Raw genomic sequence first — 27,135 nt, forward strand, 5'->3', positions numbered from 1 at the left:
AACTGCACTAGGCAATTCTGGGGCTTTATAGTTGGTGGGAGTAGGGTGTTAGAAAAAAAATGTGCTTATATACATATATTTATGTGCTAATATGTATATATTCATATAAATATATATTTAAAAATGCTGCCCATTGCTGTGCTACTTACCCCCTTTGCTGTTCGAGGTTCTGATGCCATCTCTGACGGCATAAGAATGAGGCTTCCATAGGATCCCATGGAAGCGCACTCTTGTGAGCGCAATGCTAATGCTTCCTAGCAATGCGAACACAAGCTCACATTCGCATTCTGATTTACTAGTAATACCAGTGCACATTATTGTGTGCCGGTATTACAAAGTGGAGCGCTAATATCACTTGCACACACTTGTAATCTAGCACTATATCAGGTGTTAGTGCATATTTTTTCATACATAAATACTCATCTCTGATCAATTTTATCAAAAATAACTGCACAGTTTTGGGGCTTATTCTTGGCAGGTGTGGGGTGTTAGAAAAAAAAAAAAAAAAAACGGGATTAAAAAATGCCTTTACATTGTGGTCTTTTGGGACTGTGTTCCCTGTAAATATATATGTATATACAGTACTTATATACATAAGCATATACATATATATTTAAATTTACTGCCCATCACTGTGTGACTTACCCCCTTCACTGTGCTAGGTTCTCATGCCATGTTTCATGACATGAGAACCAGGAGCCCATAGAAGCACGCTCTCATGAGCGCAAAGCTTCTGTGCAATGCAAACGCAAGCTCACGTTCACATTGCACCTAACTTGTACTTATTACTAAGTGGAGCACAAATATCGCTTTCTAGCCCTAAATGTGTTAAAAGTTTTGTTTTAATTAATTGTTAATTAAATAAGGAAACATAATTTTATGCTTTGGTGAGATATTCATATAAAATCTGCACACATTTTTGCACATGCGCAAGATAATAAAATATATTAGAATTATTCCATATTGTCTTCAACATTATCAAACATGTCAAGAATTTTTGCACCTCATCAAAATAATTATTGTGTTGAATTTAATAAGCTCCATTTACCAAAGGTCAGGCAGACATGAATCGCTATATATGCTGCCCACATTTAACACTGACAAAACAGTTGCTTGTGGCCACAAGCAAGAGCTGATAATTATCCTGAACAGATTGGATCGGGATGATTTCCCTCCGTTATATATTAGGTGGCAGGGAGATTAAAGAAACATGAAACCCAATTTTTTTGTTTTGTGATTCAGAGAAATTATGCAATTTTAAACAACTTTCCAATTTATTTCTATCATCTAATTTGTTTCTTTCTTTTGGTATCCTTAGTTAAAAAGCATATCTAGATAGGCTCACGAGCTGCTGGTTAGTGGCTGCACATATATGTCTCATGTTATTGGCTCATGTGCATTGCTGTTTCTTCTATAAAAGGAAGCAAATTAGATAATAGAAGAAAATTGGAAAGTTGTTTAAAATTGTGTTCTCTATCTAAATTGTGAAAGAAAAAAAATGTGTTTCATGTCCCTTTAAGCAGTGACGGCATTAAAGGGACTTTAATACTAGATTTTTTTTGCCTAAATGTTTTGTAGATGATCCATTTAGCCCATCCTGTTATTATTTTTTTTAAATGGATAGTTTTGCTTTTTTTTTTTTAAATAACATCGCGCTGATTTTCATACTCCTAACCAAGCCCCAAAGTTTTAGGAGAATACCGACGTATACCTACTCCAGTTTGCTTCTGTTTGTGTAAAGGGTCTTTTCATATGCAAAGGAAGGGGGAGGTGGGAAGTGTCTGCTATTTCCCATTTGCAGTGGGTGTTCCAGTAACCTTTTAAACAGGAAGCTTGTAAGTTTTTAAACAGTTTTATACTAGATTTTTATTTCTGTATCTGTGCATATTATTTATAGTATTACATACAGTTATATGAAAATTGGTGTGTACTGTCCCTTTAAGACTGCTTTTGCAGATTGATAAATTTTGCCTATTGTGATAATTTTGTTGCTGAAATAAAGTGGAAAACCTTTGGGGGCCTATCTATCAAGCTCTGAAATGGAGCTTGAGGGTGCATGTTTCTGGCGAGCCTGCAGGCTCGCCAGAAACAGCAATTATGAAGCGGCGGTCTGAAGACCGCTGCTCCATAACCCAGTCCACCTGCTCTGAGCAGGCGGACACACATCGGCAGAATTCAACCCGATCGAGTATGATCGGGTTGATTGACACCTCCCTGCTGGCGGACGATTGGCCGCGAGTCTGCAGGGGGCGGCGTTGCACCAGCAGCTCACAAGAGCTGCTGGTGCAATGCTGAATACGGAGAGCGTATTGCTCTCCGCATTCAGCGAGGTATGTCGGACCTGATCCGCATATACCTTTGATAAATATCCCCCATTGTCTGGAGGATTGTAATCGCTGAATCCATTGCTGTTCATACATTTTATGTGTGATTTACCCGTTATCTGCTTGTATCTGATGTGAACTTTTCCCAATACAGAAGTGTTTTCATCACTTTGATTGTGATCACTAAGAACTTGAAAACCACGGATCTGCAGGTGAAAAAATGTTGATAAACAGTAACAGGATCAGAAAGTTATGTTTAAGCAACAGTGCAAAAATATAAAAAAAAAAGATCACCCTCCATAAAACAATCAGATTCAACATACGCACGCACACATGACAATGTTAAAATAGTTGAAAACAAAACAAGTAAGTTCATTTTGAAATAGCGAGGCACAATCACGAGACAAGATACTTCACACGGGCCAAAAGATTTTTTTATTAATCTTGCATGTTGGATCAAGGTGTAGGTGAACACCCATAGCCCCCATAGCCCACCCATGGAGACAAATTTTGTTTGTTCCAGTGAAACTAATTTACATGCAGATATTTTATAATCACAAACATTTACATAAAGATTTGTGGTTGTAATTATTGGTTTTCTGTGTTGCGATTGGTTCTTGGGCAAGATATCATGTACTGGGTATTTAACAACACTATAGATGTTAATAGCAGCAGCGCCCCCTAATGAAATGCTGCGAAAGATAGAGGAAGTGATGCTGGGGGAACGTTGAGCCCAATTTCGTCTTTAGAAGGCGCCTTGCCAATCTCACAAGTGTCTATACATCTCAACCATTATTTTTAGGTTGCTTTAAATATTATTTCATTTGTCAACAGCTGTTTTATTTTCCTTTTGCTCTTTTGTTTCTAAAAATTGTGGCTAAAAACAAATAATTAAAACTAAAGGTAGTTTTAAGGCCGTATGGACTAGGGACCAAGTTATAAAAGTAGCTACAGAAAGATGCAGCTGCCCTAAATTAGCAAAGTAGTGCCATTTTTACATGAACAGGGTTTTATTCAGAACAAGCAGAGGGATAAGGATTAGTTATAAGTAGGTTGGATGTTTAGGTTCCAAATCTACTCTCAGCACTCTTAATATTTAAATTCTGTGCTTAACTTTTTGTACACTCATATTTTATGCTGTAAATACTACACTATTAGATATTTATTGGGTTGAATTTCTAATGCTAATTTTTTTTTTAACAGAAAATTCAGTCTTCTCCATAAAATAAATTCAAATGAAATGTAGAAAAAGGTTTTACATTTGATTTTAAGATAAGGAGTATGTGTAATATATAGCAATTCACATGTACAGTATATGCTATTTAGCTGCACTGTTGTAATATTTTATTTATTTAAACACTTCTGTGAAAAAGTTAATATTGCTTGAAATATGGTCTTGGTTTTTATGCATACATAGGTTTGCCAATATACATTTCAGGGTGAGGCAACCTTGTTTGGTACCAGTGGCCTCTATTTATCAAAGTCTGGCGGACCTGATCCGACAGTGCGGATCAGGTCCGCCAGACCTCGCTGAATACGGAGAGCAATGCACTCTCCGTAATCAGCATTGCACCAGCAGCTCACAAGAGCTGCTGGTGCAACGCCGCCCCTGCAGACTCACGGCCAATCGGCCGCCAGCAGGGGGTGTCAATCAACCCGATCGTACTCGATCGGGTTGATTTCTGGTGTTTCCTGTCCGCCTGCTCAGAGCCCACAAGCTCCCTACGGAGCTTGATAAATGGGCCCCATAGATTCAATATTCTTCTTCTGCATGTTACCACTGATATAATTATGTTCAGGACATTGTATTTATTTATTTTTTTGTCATACCTCTAGAAACGTTTCTTCATTAATGACCTGGGCAATCTGACCTCATGTCTCCCTGGTAAAATAAATTTAAAAAATTACACTTAAAAGGATATAAAACCTAAAAATTTTCTTTTGTGATTCAGACAGAGCATACCATTTAAAAAAAAAAGTTGCCAATTCTTTTATATTCTATATTATTTTTTCCCATGATATTCTGTGTTGAAGAGTTACCTAGGTAGGCATCTGGAGAACTTAATGGCAGGAAAAAGTGCTCTAGCAAATGGATAACATTCTTGCAAAACTGCTATCATATAGTGCTTCAGAAATGGGCTGGCTCCTAAGCATATGCCCCTGCTTTTCAACAGAAAGATACAAAAAGAACAAAGAAAAAATTATAATAGATGTAAATTAGAAAGTTGTATAAAATGACATGCTCTATCTGAATCATGAAAGAAAAAAATTGTGTTTCATATCCCTTTAAGTTGCGTCGGTTCTAAGTTCGGATGTGGGCATATGGAAGAAAGGGGCTGCAGGGTTGTGGGCCTGATCTGAGGTATAATATGGGCTTATCTGTGGCTATATAACGAACAGGATTTTGATTGATGGTGCAGTATGAGTATATGAATTAATGCAGAGTCCAACCATTTAAAGTCCCCCTGAAACCTACTGCTTGCCTGGTATTTTTGTGAATGGCAACTGGCAAACCTATGCATGCACATTTATCTTCTGCTCATGCTTCAACTGCTGATGATTTCACTTGACCCTTCATACCGGGACAATGGATACCTATGAACACAACCTACTGTTGTATCTGTACATGTGAAAGTTATCATTCTATCAAAACAAAACCACTTTTAGAAAGAAAAAGTGCTGAAAAATACTAGATGTGCCCAGACAAAACAATAGTTTTGAAAAAAATTATATTTGTTTTGGTGGTTTGTTAGGAATTTGTTTCTTAACCCTTTTAGGATGAACACATCTGCCCCAGATGCGAATGTCAACAAAGGGGTAAATCAGAAGTCACATGATTGCCACTGTGATCATGTGACTCAAAAATGTCTTGATTGGTCCTGGGAGACTACCTGCATTGCTAGGTAGGTCCCAAGTTGGATCCAATGGCTTTTACTTAACAGTTAGGACGTTCCAAGCCATACAAAGGGGTCTATTTATTATAGAGCGTACGGACATGATACAATGTAGCGTATCATGTCCGCCGCACATCGTTAAATGCCGACAGCATACGTTGTTGGCATTTATCATTGCACCAGCAGTTCTTGTGAACTGCTGGTGCAATGCCGCCCCCTGCAGATTTGCGGCCAATCAGCCTCTAGCAGGGGGTGTCAATCAACCTGATCGTATTCGATCGGCTTGATTTCTGTCCGCGGCCTCAGAGTAGGCCAGCAGGTTATGGAGCAGCGGTCTTCTGTTTCCGGCAAGCCTGATTGACACCTAAGGGCGTTTAAGCCCAACGCTTTTAGGATGGCATCCTAAGGGAGTTAAGTAGTTAAAGAAATTCAATGTGTGTGATATTTCCTATGAGAAACATCTTCAATACAGAAGAGAAGGAGCTTGGCAGCAACTTAAACCCCTTAAAGACCACAACGTACCCTGTACGTTGTTGGTCATTAAGGGTTTTTCAGGCTATAATAGCGCGGGTTTTGCAGCAAACGGCAAGACCACGCTATTATGACCTCCCTCCCTGCAGCAGGCATCCTTGAATAAAAAAAAAAGCAATCCCATTCAAAGAGGGGTTAAATAAAGTTAAAGTAGTTGTGATGAGAGCAGGATGTGATGTCACTAGTATGTGGGCGGGGCTTAGGTCCGGTGTCTGTGTCGCAGTTAGTTTAGTACAATCAACCTGACTAGATGTGAATTGCTATGCTCTGTAATAAAATAGAGTTGTACCATCATTGCTGTGTCCTGCATATGTCCTGCATCTCATGACATGGTGTCAGAAGTTCTGGACTGCGCTTCTGTTCCTGATCGATTGCAATGTCAAAGTTTACCCCACCTGAGCCTTTTTGACTTCTCTCAGCCTGCAGCTTGGCCCACATGGCGTCAGCGGTTTCAGCGCTTCAGGATTGCTTCCAAACTGAACAAGGAGAGTGGTGAAGTACAAGTTAATTCTCTTTTATACTCTATGGGGAAAGATGTGGAGCCAGTGTTCAATGCTTTTATTTTCCAAGAAGGGGAAGAATTTAACTTTGATATAGTTATGGATAAGCTCAGTGCCCACTTTGTGCGCAAAAGAAATGTGATTCATGAGAGAGCTTGTTTTCACAAACGTAATCAGCGTGTGGGAGAATCTGTGTAGTCATTTGTGTGCAGCCTGTATGAATTAGCTGAATTCTGTGAGTTTGGTGTTGCTAAAGAAGATCAAATCAGAGACAGAATAGTTATTGGAATTGCAGATGCTGAAGTCTCCCTGAAGCTGCAGTTAGAGCCTGATTTAACGTTAGACGGGACTATTAGGATGGCCCGCCAGAGTGAACTGGTGAAAAAGCAAAGTGCTGATCTGAGGTCTGAGAGTATTGTGGATGAAGTGCATCAGTCTAGGAAAACTGCTAGTGAAAGGCACAGTGTGAGCGGTAGATCTAAAGTACTGGAAAGGCCTAGAAGTGGATGGGCGCAACATGGCCGATGCACATGGTGCTACCGTGCTCATGATCAGAGTGCTATATGCCCGGCCAGAGATAGAAGATGCAGAAATAGGCCATTTTGAAGTGGTGTGTAAAACTGAATACATTAAGGAGATGCAGGTGGACAGTGACCAGGAGGGTCAGGAAGTGTCTTTTGTGGGGTCTGTTGTGGAACGGACAAGCTCAGAGGAAGATTGGAAAGTTACTTTTACTGTAATGGGAGCCAAAGTTGATTTTAAGATTGACACAGGAGCAGATATCACTGTAATGTCTTTTGCTGAATTTATGAAACTGCCTTGACAGCCCCAGCTGGCGAAGGTTACTACAAATATCCATAGTCCTGGTGGCCGCATTGATTGTGTGGGGAAATTTCTTGCCAGCTGTGAGTACAAGCAAAGGAAGTTTACCATGTGGGTGCATGTGATCCGAGGTCAGTGTGTTAACAGTTTATTGAGTAGAAAAGCAGCCTGTGACTTGGGCCTCGTGGCCAGAGTGAATGAGATTTCCGAAGATATGTTTGGCGAGTTGGGCCTACTGAACTGAAAACCTGTCCGTATAGCACTTAAAAGTGACGCAGTCCCATACAGTATTTCTACCCCTCGTAGAATCCCGTTCCCGCTCATGCCTCAAGTGGAGAAAGAGCTTATGCGCATGAAGTCTATGGGGGTTATTGAAGAGGTTGTTGAAGCGACTGATTGGTGTGCCCCCATTGTTCCAGTTGCAAAGAAAAACGGAAAGGTGCGCATCTGTGTGGACCTGAAAAGGTTGAATGAAGCAGTGAAGAGAGAGAGATTTGTGCTGCCGACATTAGAAGATATAGCTCCAAAGTTGGCTGGGGCGAAGTTCTTTTCCACATTAGACGCTTCTAGCGGCTTTTGGCAGATCCCCCTGGATCCAAAGTGCCGCAAACTGACTACCTTTATCACACCGGTAGGTCGGTTCTGCTTCTGCAGACTCCCCTTTGGGATATCCTCCGCTCCTGAAATCTTTCAAAGGGAAATGAGTTCTCTCCTGAGTGACCACGTGGGCACAGCGGTCGTCATGGACGACATTCTAGTGTATGGTTCTACAGTGGAGGAGCATGATCAGCATTTAAGTTGTGTGCTACAGGCTATCAAAGAGTCTGGGCTGAAACTGAATAAAGAAAAATGTAATTTTAGGAAAACTGAATTATGCTACTTTGGGCATATCATCAACGGGGATGGCATCAAGCCAGACCCCGAGAAAATTCGTGCTATTGAACAGATGAAAAGCCCTTCGGATGTACATGAGCTGAGACAGATATTGGGCCTTGTAAACTACGTGGGCAAGTTTCTTCCAGATTTATCAACAGTTTTACACCTTGTCACAGAGTTGCTTAAGAAAGACGTTGCCTGGGTCTGGGGACCTTCACAAGAAAAAGCTTTTCTGCATGCCAAGTCCCTGCTGGGGTCTGCCCCAGTGTTGGGGTTCTACGACCCTTCAAAAAAGACTGTGGTTAGTGCCGATGCAAGCAGTTATGGGTTGGGGGCTGCACTCCTGCAGCTGAATGACAACAAACTACAGCCTATCGCCTACTGTTCCCGCACACTGACGGCTGCGGAGTAAAAATACGCCCAAATTGAGAAAGAGTGCCTGGCTGCAGTTTGGGCCTGTGAGCGCTTTCAGCGTTATCTAGTGGGTTTGGAGAAATTTAGTCTGGAAACTGACCACAAACCGCTAGTCCCTCTAATCAATTCTTATGACATTGACAAAACACCTTTGAGATGCCAGAGACTTTTAATGAGACTGCTCAGGTTCAATGTTCAGGCAGTGCATGTGCCGGGGAAACAACTGGTTGTGGCGGATACACTATCCAGGCTCCCGCTGGCTGCTGCTGAAGAATCCTCCATGGAATCGGATGTGAAAGTGTATGTTGATTCAGTTCTGGCCTCTAAGTCCATTTCTTCAAGGAAACTGGAAGAGATAAAGAAAGAGACATATTTGGACACAGATCTGCAAGAAGTTATAAGGTACATAAAAGAAGGCTGGCCCGAGAGCCGGGCAGCCTGGATGTCTTTAAATGCTTACCAGCCAGAGAGGTCGCAGCTCACGGAGCTGGAGGGGTTGGTGCTGTTCCAAGACCGCATTGTAATTCCTGTCAGCATGAGGAAGGAGATGTTAAACAGGATTCACGATGGCCACTTAGGCATTACAAAGTGCAGAGAAAGGGCAGCTACAGCTGTGTGGTGGCCTGGGATCAGCTCCGACATTGCAAATCACGTGTCTAAATGTGCCTTTTGCCGGGAACGCCGGCCTACTCAGAGAAGGGAGCCCTTGATGTCTACTCCGCTGCCTGCGGGGCCGTGGCAGAAAATAGCTGCTGATTTGTGTGAACTGCACGGGAAAAAGTTTCTTGTTGTGATCGACTACTATTCCAGGTATTTGGAAATTGCACCCCTGAATGATATCACAAGTCAGGCCGTTATCATTCGCCTGAAGAGCTTGTTCGCCCGCTGGGGCATTCCAATGGAGCTGGTGAGTAATAATGGTATGCAGTTCGCTTCTACAGAGTTCAGTGCTTTCAGCAGGGAATATGATTTTGTACATTCCACGTCAAGTCCACATTATCCGCAGGCCAACGGAATGGCTGAAAGGGCAGTTCAAACAACAAAATTCATTCTAAAGCAATCTGAGCCGTACCTAGCCCTCTTGTCATACAGGGCGACGCCCATTCAAGCCACCGGGTTTAGCCCGGCACAGCTGATGCTAGGACGCCAGATTTGCACCACTTTACCCTCAGTGGGTGTCTTCAAGCCGCCTGGCCCTGTTCCTCGGGACGAAGTCCTTAGGAGGGATGAAGAGGCCAAAAAGGGTTATCGTTTCTTCTACGACAGGAGACATTCTGTCAGGCCTTTACAGGAACTGAAAGCGGGCCAAAGTGTCAGAATTAAACTGGATGATGAGAAGAAATGGAAGACGCCTGCTACGGTAGTGGGCCGCTCTCCAGAACCAAGGTCTTACACAGTCCTTACAGAGGGAGGGACGGTTACACGCCGTAACCGAAGACATCTTCAGCCTGTACCTGAGAGTCTGGAACCGGATACCTCAGTACCACCGCCGGTGGGATCCCCTGTTCTAAGAGAGGTGCCTTCCCCTCAGCAAGATCACAGCGGGGATATATCTTTGCCTCCAGCAGACTCTTGTTCACCATCTTCTGTATCAGAGGACAGTTCATGCAAAGTTACATCAAGCGGAAGAGTGGTGAAACTTCCGGCCCGATACAGGGACTGACTTTAGCTAGAACAGTGACCGGAAGTATGGGCAGAATAATCCCATGGTCACTGTGGACTAGGGTAGTCTACCCCGATGTCCAAGTCAGGATGTAATTTATTTGTTCATGTTTTCTAATCTATCTGTTTTTATAATGTTCAAAAACAAAAATGTTGTTGTATACCCTGTTGGTGTACCTTGTTATTTATTATATGCAAATGTATGCTTTGCCTTTGAAAAGGGGAAGATGTGATGAGAGCAGGATGTGATGTCACTAGTATGTGGGCGGGGCTTAGGTCCGGTGTCTGTGTCGCAGTTAGTTTAGTACAATCAACCTGACTAGATGTGAATTTCTATGCTCTGTAATAAAATAGAGTTGTACCATCATTGCTGTGTCCTGCATATGTCCTGCATCTCATGACAGTAGTATCTAGTGCTATTGAAACAAAACCAACATCAGAAAAAAAGATCTTTTTTTAATGGGGTCAGGAGGGACTGGTCAAGAACAAATGTACACTTTCTGAGGCACACACTCTTACTGAACAAGAGTTTAGTTTACAGGAAGAAAACCCTTTATCTAAACTGCTTGGGACTGGAAAAGGTTTGGATTTTGGAATAGTTTGGACTTACATCTTAAAATGGGAAATTTGGGAGAGTGCATGGAGCCAAGTGTAAACAACTGTAGCTTATGTCATTTAAGCAATATTTACATTTCAAAATACAGCTTATTCATTTAACTAAAGGTAGTTTTATATTAAAAAAATATATATTTTTGTGACTTACAGGCTGGGAAAATAGTAATTTTTGCTTTTTTTTTTTTTTTTTTTTTTAAATTTAGTGAAAAAGTATGGATTTTAGAATAAGTTTGGATTTTGTACCTGTATATGTGTATGCATGTTTAATTGGCTGACTGTCACATGATACAGTGGGCAGGGACATCTTTTACATTTTTTCAGAAACAAAGTCTACTGATATTTTGATGTATTTTGATGACTGTAGTTAATGGTCCTTTAAATATATTTTCCTTTCAGGAAACATGGGCTATGTCTACAGATATTGTTCTGACAAGGGAATTTGGCAAAAGATTGAAAACTCAACAGACATTTGGCGAGATCATTCCGAATGTTCTGAAAATAATCACTTCAAACAAAATGTGAGTTGGATTTGTTTTTTTTTACCCATCATTCTTAATCCCTAGGGAATCTGATTTTTTTTTGCCTAGATATTTTAATACATGGTTGTTGATTTTAACAAAATAAAGCACGGTTTAATGCTTAATTAATTTTATGCCTGACACCCATTCATACAGTCATTTATTACGCCAGATATTGTGCAGATAATTGTCAACATACCAGAATGTTTAGCATTGTTACTTTAAAGGAACACTGAAGTCAAACGTAAACTTTCATGATTCAGACTAAATGTATTTTTAAACACTTTCTAATCTACTTCTGTTTAAAATGGGCTTTGTTCTCTTGTTATCCTTTGTAAAAGAATACATCTAGTGTTTGCAATAGTGTTCGTATCAGTTACAGTACAGTCTGAGGCAAGCACTGCTGCTATAGTGTGCTAAAGACATATTCACACTTCTGAGCTCCTACTAAAGCTTGTGCAGCGTTAAAAAAATTGGTTAGTCTGAATCTTTTGCAACAAATATTCAGGGGAATCAGTTTCCCAGAGCATTCATCTGCTGCACTATTCGGTATTAGTTTTCCTTTAAACTAAGCAAATATTAAATATTTGTGGAACATTTGCATTAGTTTTTGTTAAAAAATGTAAATGTTCCTTTGCTACAGATCACCTATAGCCTTATAATCTGGAGAGCAGCGTTAATTCCAGTCCTTTACTTTCAACTTGTAATACTCGCTCTACCCAACGCGCCAGAAGCCTCCATCTACCGAAGTTGACTCTAGATCGAAAAAAAAAATAAAGGAACAAGACACACACATTTTTCTGTCATGATTCACATAGAACATACAATTTTAAAAACTTTACAATTTATTTCTGTAATCTAAGACCCCAGTTAAAACCCCTAAAGTTTAAAAAGCACAAAATATTATCATGCTGTTAATCTCCCAATTTCCTAATTAAAAAAAAACTAATGAAAAAATTAACAATAAATAATATATATACAGTATATCTAATAAATCTATACATTGTGATCCATTACCTTATATCATACAAAATATATGTTGTGCATGAATAATGTGAGATCATATTTCATATGTGTATTATGTACAAGTCCAAAGATCCACATCCAATCATTATTAAACTGAATTCAAAGGCTAATTAAGCCCTTTTAGTTAGTTTTGTAGCAATTGGGCATATTTAGCCTTTGAATTTAGATTAAATATATATGTTGCGGGTAAAGTTAGATATTGGGTGATCCTAGGATTACCCGGGTAAAACAGACATTACCCAAGCAGCTGTGGGTAAAGCCCAATGTATTATAATAAAGCCCCTCAGACTGATCAAGTCACTGCATCAAATATATATATACAATGCCCTTTAATTCCCCCATCTTCACTATCTTTTTTGCCTCCTCCTGGGGGGTTTAAGGGGGGCGATGCCAGAGGATCGGCGGGTTGCCCCTCTTCAACCCCTCAGGTGGAGGCAAATAAAATAGTGTAGATGGGGAATTACAATACATCAGGCTTTACTCACAGCCACTTGGGTAATGTTAGGATTACCTGGATTTCTTACTTTACCCGTAACATATACATAACATGAAATTTCCACTAGTCCCGGATGAGATAGAATTTACAGCAGAGGAGTTAGAAATTTGGCTTTTTTCTATCTTTAACATTGAGTGGATTAGTAACATTTTTGCTCTTGTCTGTCTGTCTATCTATCTATCTATCTATCATCTATCTATCTATCTATCACAGTTACATTTTATTCCTATGCCCTGTTGTACTGTACATGAGTTGCTCCTTTACACTTGCTACTCTTAAAGGGACACTAAACCTAATTTTTTTTCTTTCTTGATTCAGATAGAGCATGACATTTTAAGCAACTTTCTAATTTACTCCTATTATCAAATGTTCTTTATTATCTTGGTATCTTTATTTGAAATGCAAGAATGTAAGTTTAGATGCCGACCCATTTTTGGTGAACATCCTGGGTTGTTCTTGCTGATTAGTGGATACATTCATCCACCAATAAAAAAGTGCTGTCCAGAGTACTAAACAAAAAAAAAGCTTAGATGCCTCCTTTTTCAAATAAAGATAGCAAAAGAACGAAGAAAAAATGATAATAGGAGTAAATTAGAAAGCTGCTAAAAATTGCATGCTCTATCTGAATCACAAAAGACAAAATTTGGTTCAGTGTCCCTCTAAGCTTTTCTTTTTTATGTTTCAGTGAATGTAGATGCAGATAGCATAATAAAAGCTACTTTGGGGCTAAATGTAGGTTATTGTATTTGTACCAACCATTATGATTAATTTCTTACTAGCTGGAAATAGTCAACTAGTGCAAAGTTGCAGCCATAACTACATTTATATATTTATTTATTGTATATTGATTTATATCACGTATTTTGCAGGAAAAAGAAAGAGCCTTACTTTCAATTCTACAAATATGTTACACGGTTGGGTATTCTATTTCTCTCGCAACACTAATTTTGGCTTTATTAGTGCTTCTTATATGCAGGTTGGTAAATCCTTTAATATATTTTCAATATAACTATAATAGCTATATGTGTTTAAAATGGTTTAAAAAAAGTAGGATTATAATGAAACATTATAAATCATTGCTAATTTTTAGAACTCAAGAGAAAATAGAAGATCCGGTCTATCTTTCACAGGTTACAGATGAGATGGCAAAAGATCTTGTCAGCTGATAAACCAATTTCAAGTATCCTTAACTGATTAACCAATCAGGAGCATATAAACATATATTACACATAGTAACACAATATATGTATATATTCATATACATATATAGTTACAACCTGTTATCCATCGCTGTGCGACTTACCCGCTATGTTGTGCTAGTTCTCATGCTGTGTCTCACGGCATGAGAACGAGGCTCCCATTGGAGCCTACGGAAGTGGGGTTGCGTTCGCATTTTCCCCATTTGCGTGCACTGGAATTACTAAGTTGAGCGCAAATATAGCTTTTGCAGAAGCAATATTTTGCGCTCAACTGGCCCTAAATAAATCATTGCTTGAATAATGTATTCAGAGCAAAGATTAGCCTTAAACTAATTTGTACATGTATTTTTAAAAATTATATTAGTTGTTTAAATATTGAAAAAATAAAGGTAAAGTTAATATTCATAAAGCAGTGGGTGCCGCCATATTGTAACTTAAGTTACCTTTTTTGCTGAGGCCAGTTAGGAATGATTATAAATGGCTTACTAGAGTTAGGAATGATTATAAATGGCTTACTAGAGTGTGCAACCAATCACTGTGCGGAATATAGCTGTGTCTGCACTTCCATGTTTAACATGAATTGAAAAGCCCACTATATTCAGAATAAAATTACAGGAAAGTAGAACAAAATAAATAAAGTATATTGTAAAGTTGTTTTACTGGGACTGGGAGGTTAAGGGCATGTTTGAGCATTACTAGCTAGGGTTTTACAGAAGGCAGGTCAGGAAAACTGTCCACAAGTTTGCTTTGACAAATTCTGTATTAATAATATTGATATGATCTTTTTTAAAACTGATATACATTTAAATGATTAAAGCTTTTTGAGATGTGAACAGTGTCATATCAGTTTCTATTAGTTATTTATAGAATTCAATATCATGCACTCTACTGAACTACTGTTGTAGATTATTCACTGAGGGTTGTTCTCCGTTAGCCCAGCTTTATTGATAAACATTGTAATGGCCAGTAAGCAAGTCATTTGTGAAGGACTGTAACCACTAGGTGTCACCTGTTAGTCAAGACAAGAAACAAGAATTGCTAACCTATTTTCAACGTTTTATATAGAATGCAAAATATAAATGTGTCAACAGGATAATATTGTCAGCATAAAGAGTGTGTATGTCATCATGCAGCCACACATTAAATTTGTTAATTTATTATTTGATAAATGCCTATATGCTATTTATCTATTTTGTCATCAATCATGGCAATACTTTTAGACCAAACCATATCTCAAAAAAAAAAAATCCTCCAAAAACATAGTAAACTCACCACGAAAACAGCCTACACCTAAATGAAAAAAATATATAACGCCCTTGCACTCAATGAGGCGGAAAACGAACTTCAATAAAACCTTCTTTATTTCCATATTTCCATAAAAACAAAGTTTTCAAGTGATATAAAAATCCAAACGCGTTTAGTTAGTTAAAACATAACTTTCTCAATGGCTTCTTGGTCTTGGAGGAGGGATTACAATTACCTATTCCTCCATAAGACACATGTGCAGGTACTGCAGACCAAGAAGCCATTGAGAAAGTTATGTTTTAAAAGGCCATTTAGCTCTTTTTCTATTGCACAAACCCTAATCTAAAACTAAAACACACCCAATAAACCCTTAAAAAAACCTAACACTAACCCCCGAAGATCCACTTACAGTATTGAAGACCGGACATCCATCCTCAACGAAGCCGGGAGAAGTCCTCAGCGATTCCAATCGGCCAATAGAATGCGAACTCAATCCTATTGGCTGTTTGGATCAGCCAATAGGATTGAAGCTCAATCATATTGGCTGATTGCATCAGCCAATAGGATTTTTTCACCTTTAATTCCGATTGGCTGTTAGAATTCTATCAGCCAATCGAAATTTAAGGGACGCCATCTTGGATGACGTCACTTAAAGGAACATTCATTCTGGAAGAAGACTTCGTTTGAAGAGGATGCTCCGTGCCGGATGTCTTGAAGATGGACCCGCTTCGTGCAGGATGGATGAAGATAGAAAATGCCGTCTGGAGGAAGACTTCTGCCCGTCTGGAGGACCACTTCTGCCGGCTTGGATGAAGACTTCTACCGGCTTCGTTGAGGACTTCTTGCCGCTTCGCTGATGACTTCTCCTGGCTTCGTTGAGGATGGATGTCCAGTCTTTAAAACTGAAAGTGGATCTTCGGGGGTTAGTGTTAGGTTTTTTAAGGGTTTATTGGGTGTGTTTTAGTTTTAGATTAGGGTTTGGGCTATAGAAAAATAGCTAAATGCCCTTTTAAGGGCAATGCCCATCCAAATGCCCTTTTCAGGGCAATGGGGAGCTTAGGTTTTATTAGTTTGGATTTTATTTGGGGGTGTTGGTTGTGTGGGTGGTGGGTTTTACTGTTGGGGGTTGTTTGTATTTTTTTTACAGGTAAAAGAGTCAATTTCTTTGGGGCAATGCCTCGCAAAAGGCCCTTTTAAGGGCTATTGGTAGTTTATTGTAGGCTAGGGTTTTTTTTATTTTGGGGGGGATTATTTTGATAGGGCTATTAGATTAGGTGTAATTAGTTTAAATATCTGATAATTTCTTTTTTTATTTTGTGTAATTTAGTGTTTGGTTGTTTTTTTTTTGTAACTTAGGTAATTGTATTTAATTTAGGTAATTTATTTAATTGTAGTGTCAGGTTAGGTTTTATTTTACAGGTACATTTGTATTTATTTTAGCTAGGTAGTTAGTAAATAGTTAATAACTATTTAGTAACTATTCTACCTAGTTAAAATAAATACAAACTTGCCTGTAAAATAAAAATAAATCCTAAGCTAGATACAATGTAACTATTAGTTATATTGTAGCTAGCTTAGGGTTTATTTTACAGGTAAGTATTTTGTTTTAAATAGGAATAATTTAGGTAATGATAGGAATTTTTATTTAGATTTATTTTAATTATATTTAAGTTAGGGGGTGTTAGGGTTAGGGTTAGACTTAGGTTTAGGGGTGAATAACTTTAGTACAGTGGCGGCGACGTTGGGCGCGGCAGAATAGAGGTTAATAACTGTAATGTAGGTTGCGGCGATGTTAGGGACAGCAGATTAGGGGTTAATAATATTTAACTAGTGTTTGCAAGGCGGGAGTGCGGCAGTTTAGGGGTTAATATGTTTATTATAGTGGTGGCGATGTCCGGAGTGGCAGTTTAGGGGTTAATATTTTTATTTTAGTGTTTGCTATGTGGGAGGACCTCGGTTTAGGGGCTAATAGGTAGTTTATGGGTGTTAGTGTACTTTTTAGCACTTTAGTTATGAGTTTTATGCTACAGCTTTGTAGCGTAAAACGCATAACTACTGACTTTAGATTATGTTACGAATCTTGCGGGATAGGCTGTACCACCCACTTTTTGGCCTCCCAGAAAAAGCTTGTAATATCAGCGCTATGGAAGTCCCATTGAAAAAAGACTTTACACAAATTGCGTAAGTTAATTTGCGTTAAGGCCAAAAAAGTGTGCTGTGCCCATAAACCTGCTAGACTCGTAATAGCAGCGGTAGTGAAAAAGCAGCGTTATGAGCCTTAACGCTGCTTTTTTTACTCATACCGCAAAACTCATAATCTAGCCGAAAATTAATCAAATATTTTTTTTACACCTAATCTAATAGCCCCCCCAAAATAAAAAAAAACCTAGCCTTTGATAAACTACCAATAGCCCTTAAAAGATATCAGCTCTTTTACCTGTAAAAAAAAATACTAAAACCCACCACCCATCCAACCCCCCCAAGTAAAAACCCTAACTCTAAAAAAAAACCTAAGCTACCCATTGCCCTGAAAAGGGCATTTGGATGGGCATTGCCCATAAAAGGGCTTTCAGCTCTTTTGCCTTGCCCTTAAAAGGGAATTCAGCTCTTTAAAGAAAAGCTCAAACCCTAATCTATAAAAAAAACCCCACACATTTAAAAAAATCCTAACTAACTCCCAAAGATCCACTTACAGTTCTAAAGTCCCGACATCCAGGCGAAGAAGTCTTCATCCAGGCGGCGATGTCTTCATCCATCCAAGCAGCAAAGTCTTCATCCAAGCGGCATCTTCTATCTTCATCCCAGCGGCGCGGAGCGGGTCCATCCTGAAGCCATCCGACACGGAGCTCCTCTTCTTACGGTCGCCGCCGTAAACTGAAGTTTCAATGCAAGGGACGCGATTTAAGATGGCGTCCCTTGCATTCCTATCAGCCAATAGGAGGCAAGCTTCTGAAATCCTATTGATTTGAACAGCCAATAGAATTACAGTAGCTCTCATCCCATTGGCTGATTTAAACAGCCAATAGGATTTAAGTAGCTCTCATCCTACTGGTTGATTTGAAGAGCCAATAGGATTACAGAAGCTCGCCTCCTATTGGCTGATTTGAATTTAACACTCAAATCAGGCAATAGGAATGCAATGGACGCCATCTAGACATCGCCGCCTGGATGGATGAAGACATCGCTGCCTGGATGAAGACTTCTCCGCTTGGATGTCGGGACTTCAGAACTTTAAGTGGATCTTTCGGGGTTAGTGTTAGGATTTTTTAAAATTTTTGAGGTGTTTTTTTTTTATTTATAGATTAGGGTTTGGGCTTTTCTTTATAGTGCTGAATGTCCTTTTAAGGGCAAGGCAAAATAGTTGAATGACGTTTTAAGGGCAATGCCCATCCAAATGCCCTTTTCAGGGCAATGAGTAGCTTGTTTTTTTTTTACAGTTAGGGTTTTTATTTGGGGGGGTTGGTTGGGTGGTGGGTTTTGACTGTTGGGGGGTGTTTGTATTTTTTTACAGGTAAAAAAATACATTTCATTTAAATAAAAATCTTTGGGGCAATGCCCCACAAAAGGCCCTTTTAAGGACTATTGGTAGTTTATTGTAGGCTAGGGTTTTTTTATTTTGGGGGGCTTTTTTTATTTTGATAGGGCTATTAGATTAGGTGTAATTTTTTTTATTTTGGATAATTTCGTTTGTTATTTTTCATAATTTAGTGTTTGTTGTTTTTTGTAACTTAGTGCAGTTTTTTTGTAATTAGATACTTTGTAATAATGTTTAATTGCATATTTAAATAATTTTAGTAGTGTTAGTTTTTTTAATATGTAATTTACTTTATTTAATTGGTAGTTTAATTTAATTTTAGTATTATAGTTAGGGTAGGTTAATTTATAGTTTTAAATTAGTTTATTTTAATTCTACAGGTAAGTTTTAATTTATATTAAGATAGGGATCTTGTCATTTTAATTTAAAGTTAAGGGGTTGTTAGTTTTAGGGGTTAATAGCTTAATTTAGTTTTTTGCGATGTGGGGGGCTGACGGTTTAGGGGTTAATAGGTTTAGTTAGTGATGGTGATGTGGGAGGCCAGAGGTTTAGGGGTTAATAAGTTTATTTAGTGGCGGCGGTGTTGGGAAGCAGCGGAATAGGGGTTAATATTTATATTAGTGGTGGCAATGTCGGAAGCAGAGATTAGGGGTTAATAGGTTTATTATAAAGAGCTAATACATTAAGCTTTTACATCAAACAGTGAACACAAACTCACATTATTCAAGCTTGTTTTTTTTCTGATAAATCATATTACCTTCTTCATAGCTTCACTCTTTGTTCTCACACACAATTCACTCCTCACTCTGTTCTCACACACAACTCACTCCTCACTCTGTTCTCACACACAATTCACTCCTCACTCTGTTCTCACACACAACTCACTCCTCACTCTTTGTTCTCACACACAACTCACTCCTCACTCTTTGTTCTCACACACAACTCACTCCTCACTCTTTGTTCTCACACACAACTCACTCCTCACTCTTTGTTCTCACACACAACTCACTCCTCACTCTTTGTTCTCACACACAACTCACTCCTCACTCTTTGTTCTCACACACAATTCACTCCTCACTCTTTGTTCTCACACACAACTCACTCCTCACTCTTTGTTCTCATACACTACTCACTCCTCACTCTTTGTTCTCACACACAACTCACTCCTCACTCTTTGTTCTCACACACAACTCACTCCTCACTCTTTGTTCTCACACACAATTCACTCCTCACTCTGTTCTCACACACAACTCACTCCTCACTCTTTGTTCTCACACACTACTCACTCCTCACTCTTTGTTCTCACACACAACTCACTCCTCACTCTTTGTTCTCACACACTACTCACTCTCACTCTGTTCTCACACACAACTCACTCCTCACTCTTTGTTCTCACACACAACTCACTCCTCACTCTTTGTTCTCACACACAACTCACTCCTCACTCTTTGTTCTCACACACTACTCACTCTCACTCTGTTCTCACACACAACTCACTCCTCACTCTTTGTTCTCACACACAACTCACTCCTCACTCTTTGTTCTCACACACAACTCACTCCTCACTCTTTGTTCTCACACACAATTCACTCCTCACTCTTTGTTCTCACACACAACTCACTCCTCACTCTTTGTTCTCATACACTACTCACTCCTCACTCTTTGTTCTCACACACAACTCACTCCTCACTCTTTGTTCTCACACACAACTCACTCCTCACTCTTTGTTCTCACACACAATTCACTCCTCACTCTGTTCTCACACACAACTCACTCCTCACTCTTTGTTCTCACACACTACTCACTCCTCACTCTTTGTTCTCACACACAACTCACTCCTCACTCTTTGTTCTCACACACTACTCACTCTCACTCTGTTCTCACACACAACTCACTCCTCACTCTTTGTTCTCACACACAACTCACTCCTCACTCTTTGTTCTCACACACAACTCACTCCTCACTCTTTGTTCTCACACACTACTCACTCTCACTCTGTTCTCACACACAACTCACTCCTCACTCTTTGTTCTCACACACAACTTACTCCTCACTCTTTGTTCTCACACACAACTCACTCCTCACTCTTTGTTCTCACACACAACTCACTCCTCACTGAAATAAGGGGGCAGAGGCTTAGATACAAGATAATCAAAGAGGTAAAAAGAGTATTAATATAACAGTGTTGGTTATGAAAAACTAGGGAATGGGCAATAAAGGGATTATCTATTTTTTAAAACAATAAAAATTCTGGTGTAGACGGTCCCTTTAAGTGTTACCTATTAGCTAGAAAAGGCAATGCAAAGAATAGATAAAGATATTGGTCATTGGCCAAAATGAAAATGTTTAAAATGGTAGGTGGGCATAACTATAATAGCATTGTCACTACTTGCTATGCTATGTTTTATGTTTGATGCTGTCTTCAAAGCTGTTCCCTTGTTTTAACCCTTTTCAGGTGCTTGTTGGACAAGCTACACATCTTCATACTGGAAACCGCCATCTTGGCGCTTAGGTATTCTTGTATTCTGTGACTGATGTGGTGCACATTAACAGATCAGTAATGTTGTAGGCATTTTTACAGCTGTAGGGTGCATTGCGGGTTTCGGAACTTCTCACTTTTGCGGTGGCTGCATTGATGTATATAATTCATGTGGCCTTTTTCATATATTATGTTTCTTTTTAAACTGTGTATAACAATTGCATGTGGGCTAACATGAAGTGCAGAATACAGCTGTGAAGTCATCAACATCACTGATCTGTGAGTGTTCACCAGTTCTGTCTCAGGGTGCAAGAATACGTGAGCTCCAACATGGTCGCTCCCAGTTTGAAAATGCAGAGCTTCACCAACTGGCACCTGTAAAGGGTTAACATTAGAAAATGGTTCTAAAGAGAGCTACATACCCCAAACAATAGAATGGTAAGTAGTAACCATTATGGACAGCAGTTTAGTCTCCCTTTTAATATTAAAGAGCCCTTGAAATTTGAAGGACACCTCTTATCTCTGTGCATTTTGACAGTTTTTCTCAGCTAGACAGAGCTAGTTCATGTATGCCATATAGAAAACATTGTGCCCACTCCTGTGGAGTTATTTATGAGTCAGCACTGCTTGGCTAAAATGCAAGTCTGTCAAAAGAACTGAAATAAAGAGGGCAGTCTGCAGAGGCTTAGATACAAGGTAATCAGAGAGTTAGAGAGTGTATTAATATAACAGTGTTGGTTATGCAAAATTGGGGAATCGGTAATAATAGGATTATTTATCTTTTTTTAGACAATAACAATTCTAGAGTAGACTGTCCCTTTAAAAACAGGAACATTAAAACAATAATTTTTCATTTTTACCAGAAGCACTTTCTTTTTGCTTGATAAAGAATGTGTTAGATGATTATTTACACATCAGCCAGCTGTTTTTATTGGAATAGAAACCTACATTGGAATATGAAATATATAAAGAATTGGCAAACTTTGTTCTTGCAGAACTGATTCCACATGTTAATTGCAATGAAGACTGAATTAATTAAGCTTTTACATCAAACAGTGAACACAAACTCACATTATTCAAGCTTGTTTTTTTTTCTGATAAATCATATTACCTTCTTCATAGCTTCACTCTTTGTTCTCACACACAATTCACTCCTCACTCTCTTCTCACACACAACTCACTCCTCACTCTTTGTTCTCACACACAACTCACTCCTCACTCTTTGTTCTCACACACAACTCACTCCTCACTCTTTGTTCTCACACACAACTCACTCCTCACTCTTTGTTCTCACACACAACTCACTCCTCACTCTGTTCTCACACACAACTCACTCCTCACTCTTTGTTCTCACACACTACTCACTCCTCACTCTTTGTTCTCACACACAACTCACTCCTCACTCTTTGTTCTCACACACAACTCACTCCTCACTCTTTGTTCTCACACACAACTCACTCCTCACTCTTTGTTCTCACACACAACTCACTCCTCACTCTTTGTTATCACACACAACTCACTCCTCACTCTTTGTTCTCACACACAACTCACTCCTCACTCTTTGTTCTCACACACAACTCACTCCTCACTCTTTGTTCTCACACACAACTCACTCCTCACTCTTTGTTCTCACACACAACTCACTCCTCACTCTTTGTTCTCACACACTACTCACTCCTCACTCTTTGTTCTCACACACAACTTACTCCTCACTCTTTGTTCTCACACACAACTCACTCCTCACTCTTTGTTCTCATACACTACTCACTCCTCACTCTTTGTTCTCACACACAACTCACTCCTCACTCTTTGTTCTCACACACAACTTACTCCTCACTCTTTGTTCTCACACACAACTTACTCCTCACTCTTTGTTCTCACACACAACTCACTCCTCACTCTTTGTTCTCACACACTACTCACTCCTCACTCTTTGTTCTCACACACAACTCACTCCTCACTCTTTGTTCTCATACACTACTCACTCCTCACTCTTTGTTCTCACACACAACTCACTCCTCACTCTTTGTTCTCACACACAACTCACTCCTCACTCTTTGTTCTCACACACAACTCACTCCTCACTCTTTGTTCTCACACACAACTCACTCCTCACTCTTTGTTCTCACACACAACTCACTCCTCACTCTTTGTTCTCACACACAACTCACTCCTCACTCTTTGTTCTCACACACTACTCACTCCTCACTCTTTGTTCTCACACACAACTTACTCCTCACTCTTTGTTCTCACACACAACTCACTCCTCACTCTTTGTTCTCATACACTACTCACTCCTCACTCTTTGTTCTCACACACAACTCACTCCTCACTCTTTGTTCTCACACACAACTTACTCCTCACTCTTTGTTCTCACACACAACTTACTCCTCACTCTTTGTTCTCACACACAACTCACTCCTCACTCTTTGTTCTCACACACTACTCACTCCTCACTCTTTGTTCTCACACACAACTCACTCCTCACTCTTTGTTCTCATACACTACTCACTCCTCACTCTTTGTTCTCACACACAACTCACTCCTCACTCTTTGTTCTCACACACAACTTACTCCTCACTCTTTGTTCTCACACACAACTCACTCCTCACTCTTTGTTCTCATACACTACTCAGACTCATTTCTCAAACACTCCTTATTCCTCATGTTCAGTTCTCACACTCAGTTCTAGATTGCTTAGACATAACTCACACAATACTCACTGTTCCTGGCACTCATTTCTCACACTTCTCACTCATGCCACACACTCCTTACTTTTAGCCCACTGGTATCTTCTCTCACATCTTTACACAACTCTCACTTCTCACACACTGCTCATGTGTTCCTCAAACATAACTCACCCATTTCTTACTTATCTTGAATTTCTGTCCACAAACTCGCTCTTCACATAGTACTACAAGCTTCTTACACACTACTAATTCTGAAAACACAACTTCCTAATCGTACATCGACCCTTTCTCGTGTCTTTTCCCATACATGTTCCTCTAGACATAAACCTCAGAAATAACTTTGTTACCTTATCACTGATCTCTTCTCATGCTTCTCTAACATGTCACCTACTGTCCCCTACCTATGCTCCTTCTCTTTTGCAGATCAAACCTGTTCTCTTATTGGATACTAAGTAACAGTCACAATTTACTCCTTACTAATTCTCCCATTCTGAACTGTCCTAACATTTGGCACTTTTGATCTAATGCCATAATACATACAATTAGCAGTGGTATAATCTAATCTTGCATCTTCTGTGTTTTTGTAGAAGGCTTCACTGTACCAGAAACTTCATCCACGTTAACCTATTTGCATCCATGATAATGAAAGCTCTGACAGTTATTGTGAAAGACGTTGCCTTGCACAACACATATTCAAGAAGATATAATGATGAAATGGGATGGATGTCTTTCTTAAAGCCTGAGGTTAGCCTGACATTTATTATGAAGTAGACATGTGCAAAGACAAAATATAATTGCTTTAAATGAATCACTCATCACAAATAATCACAAATCATCCTTTTGTTTCATCCTATGGGCCCAATGATCTAAAGCTCTCGCCTCTCAGCTCTGACAAAATGATCTAAGAAGTCTTGTCAGTAGTGTGAGGTCCTTAAATTAATTTAAAAAAGGCAACTTTTACGTTATGAGATGTTTATCTCATTATTCAGGGTTCTTGGTGTAGGTCAGACACCTACATTAGCTCAGAAACCTACATTAAAATATAATGCTAAAAAAGCCTCCAAAGATTTTGTACGGAGTTTTTGATAATAGGGCCCTATATCTGGAACTTTTTAACAAAAAATACATTTTCCACTATCTCTTCAGGGCAACAGAGGAGTACCTTGACAACAGATTCAATTTAATTAAAGTTAAAGTAACTACTAGTGCTACTATAAGCCAGTAGCAGCACAAATAGAAAACATTTTTTTTTAATGAAGTCAGGATTGTCAAGGAAAAAAGAAAAGCTTATATATTTATTAGCTTACTCAGGAATCAGTCAATTGGGGAACTGGACCGAGACAAAGGGGGGGGGGGGGTTACTGGGTTGCCTGGGCTGGGCCATGCCGGTCTTCAAAAATGTCCAGGTCCAGTCTGATTTCCCAGTCTGGCCCTGCTCAACTATTATTGTGTATGTAGACTCTATAAAATAACATAGTAACATTAATTTTGAATAGATTGATTGAACCATGCATTACTTACCAATCTAACATTTTACAAACTATCTCTACTCTTTGCAGGTTGTTGCCACTTGCAGAGCTTCTCAAGTCCTCATGCATTTTTTTACTGGGGCAAATTACTTCTGGCTGCTAGTGGAAGGCATATACCTCTACACAATCTTAGTTACTGTAGTGCTATCCGAAAAGGGGCTCCTGAAGAGATATCTTGTCATTGGCTGGTGTAAGTTAAACTTTGACATATTTATTTATCATGACACAGTACTATTGTGTGATTTCATTTTGGGACATAGAAGTCAGTAGTTTGCTTGGACCATATGGGCATTTCAGAAATGTATAGCTATAATAACAATAATCATGTTCATATAAACAAATACTTATATATATTTAATTGAATAAAAAAAAATTCCAGGGGGCAGAATCATTCTTTGTCTCACCTCCTCCAGACATCCATGCATAATGCATACAAAATGTTGCATTAACTCTTTTTAAGATGCTATCTCCTAGATTACAAGGGGGATACGTAAATATTAGCACTGTAGAAAGCTAAAACCACTCAAATTAAATCAATAGCTCTCTTATTCTTTCACTCATATTGCCAAGTAAAAAGATATTGGTCGAACGCTCAGGTGTGCTAATATCTGGTGGCCGCGATAAATCCCTCTTCTCAGAAACTTCTTTGGGGGATGCTACAAAACCCTGTTATGGCTTTTGCTTGAGTGCTAACTCAAAGGTGCACTAAGCCAAAGTGCGCTAAAGCCGCAAGAGCATTATGAAATAGTTTAGATAGCATTGTTCTTCACTCAGAAGAAAATTTTATTTTTATTTTAAATATATATATTCTGATAGTGGCCTATGATGTCTGCCATCAATAGCGCTCTACTTGTAATCTAGGCCTATATCAGCACAGTGTGCACGTGCAGGTGCTAATTAACTGGTAAAATGCTCTCTGGCGGATAAGAGCTACGACTGCTCTTTTGGTGGACATGGATATATAGTCCATAAGCATAAAGCCAAAAACTCTTGTTTTTCCACAGGAACTTCTTTTTTCTCCCACAGCTTTTCTTACCCTATTAAAGGGACTGAGTGCAACTACAGTAGCATGGTTACTACTCCCCATACTATTTATTCCTCTACCTGCAGCTCTCTTTGTAGGTGTTCTCTTATTTTATCCAATTACAGAAGCCATTTGGTAAAGCTCTATATCTTTATACTGGGAGCCGCCATCTTGATACGCACATATTGCGGCATCCTGTGACAGAAGCAGTGCGATTTCATGGATCAGTGATTTTACTGGCTGTTTGATAGCTGCACCTTGCACTCTGTATTAGCTTGTAAAACAGAAAGCAGAAAAGTTACATTTTTGCGGTTTCTTTCTCACAGTTTAAAAGTAACTTACTAAATATGAAAATCCCTCAGGAAGAATATATGGAAATGCAGCCACTGAAAAAACACACAGTTCCAGTATTGCACACGCTAAACTCAAATGCACAACACGGCTTGACAAGAAGACAACAATATCATTGATCAATGAATGTGCACTACTTCTGTCACAGGAGACTAAAATTCCAAGATGGCAGCTACCAGTGTGAAGATGCAGAACTATACTGCACTTTTGAGGGGTTTAAATAAGAGAATAGCTTTGAAGGAAGGACAAACAATAACATGGTGAGTAGTGGCAATGCTAATTTAGTGGTACCCAGCAGTTTAATATCCCTTTAATGCCTTAGTTTCACAAACACCAACAAGAAATGTCTCAACCCCAAACCACCCTATCATGCTCATAGACCTCCCTGACTCCACCTCAAAGCTT

At 39.2% G+C, this 27,135-nt stretch overlaps 1 protein-coding gene across 1 annotated transcript in view; it reads left to right on the forward strand.

Annotated features, from left to right (window-relative positions):
• GLP2R (glucagon like peptide 2 receptor) overlaps nucleotides 1–27,135 on the forward strand; it is a 382,306-nt gene that overhangs the window by 241,834 nt on the left and 113,337 nt on the right. Inside the window, exons 4-7 of the mRNA XM_053708546.1 lie at nucleotides 11,035–11,156; nucleotides 13,548–13,654; nucleotides 24,414–24,570; nucleotides 25,386–25,545. Of these exons, the coding sequence (XP_053564521.1) occupies nucleotides 11,035–11,156; nucleotides 13,548–13,654; nucleotides 24,414–24,570; nucleotides 25,386–25,545 (546 nt within the window). The remainder of the gene's footprint in view (nucleotides 1–11,034; nucleotides 11,157–13,547; nucleotides 13,655–24,413; nucleotides 24,571–25,385; nucleotides 25,546–27,135) is intronic.

This window comes from Bombina bombina, chromosome 1 (assembly GCF_027579735.1).
Source record: "Bombina bombina isolate aBomBom1 chromosome 1, aBomBom1.pri, whole genome shotgun sequence".
Classification (NCBI taxonomy): domain Eukaryota; kingdom Metazoa; phylum Chordata; class Amphibia; order Anura; family Bombinatoridae; genus Bombina; species Bombina bombina.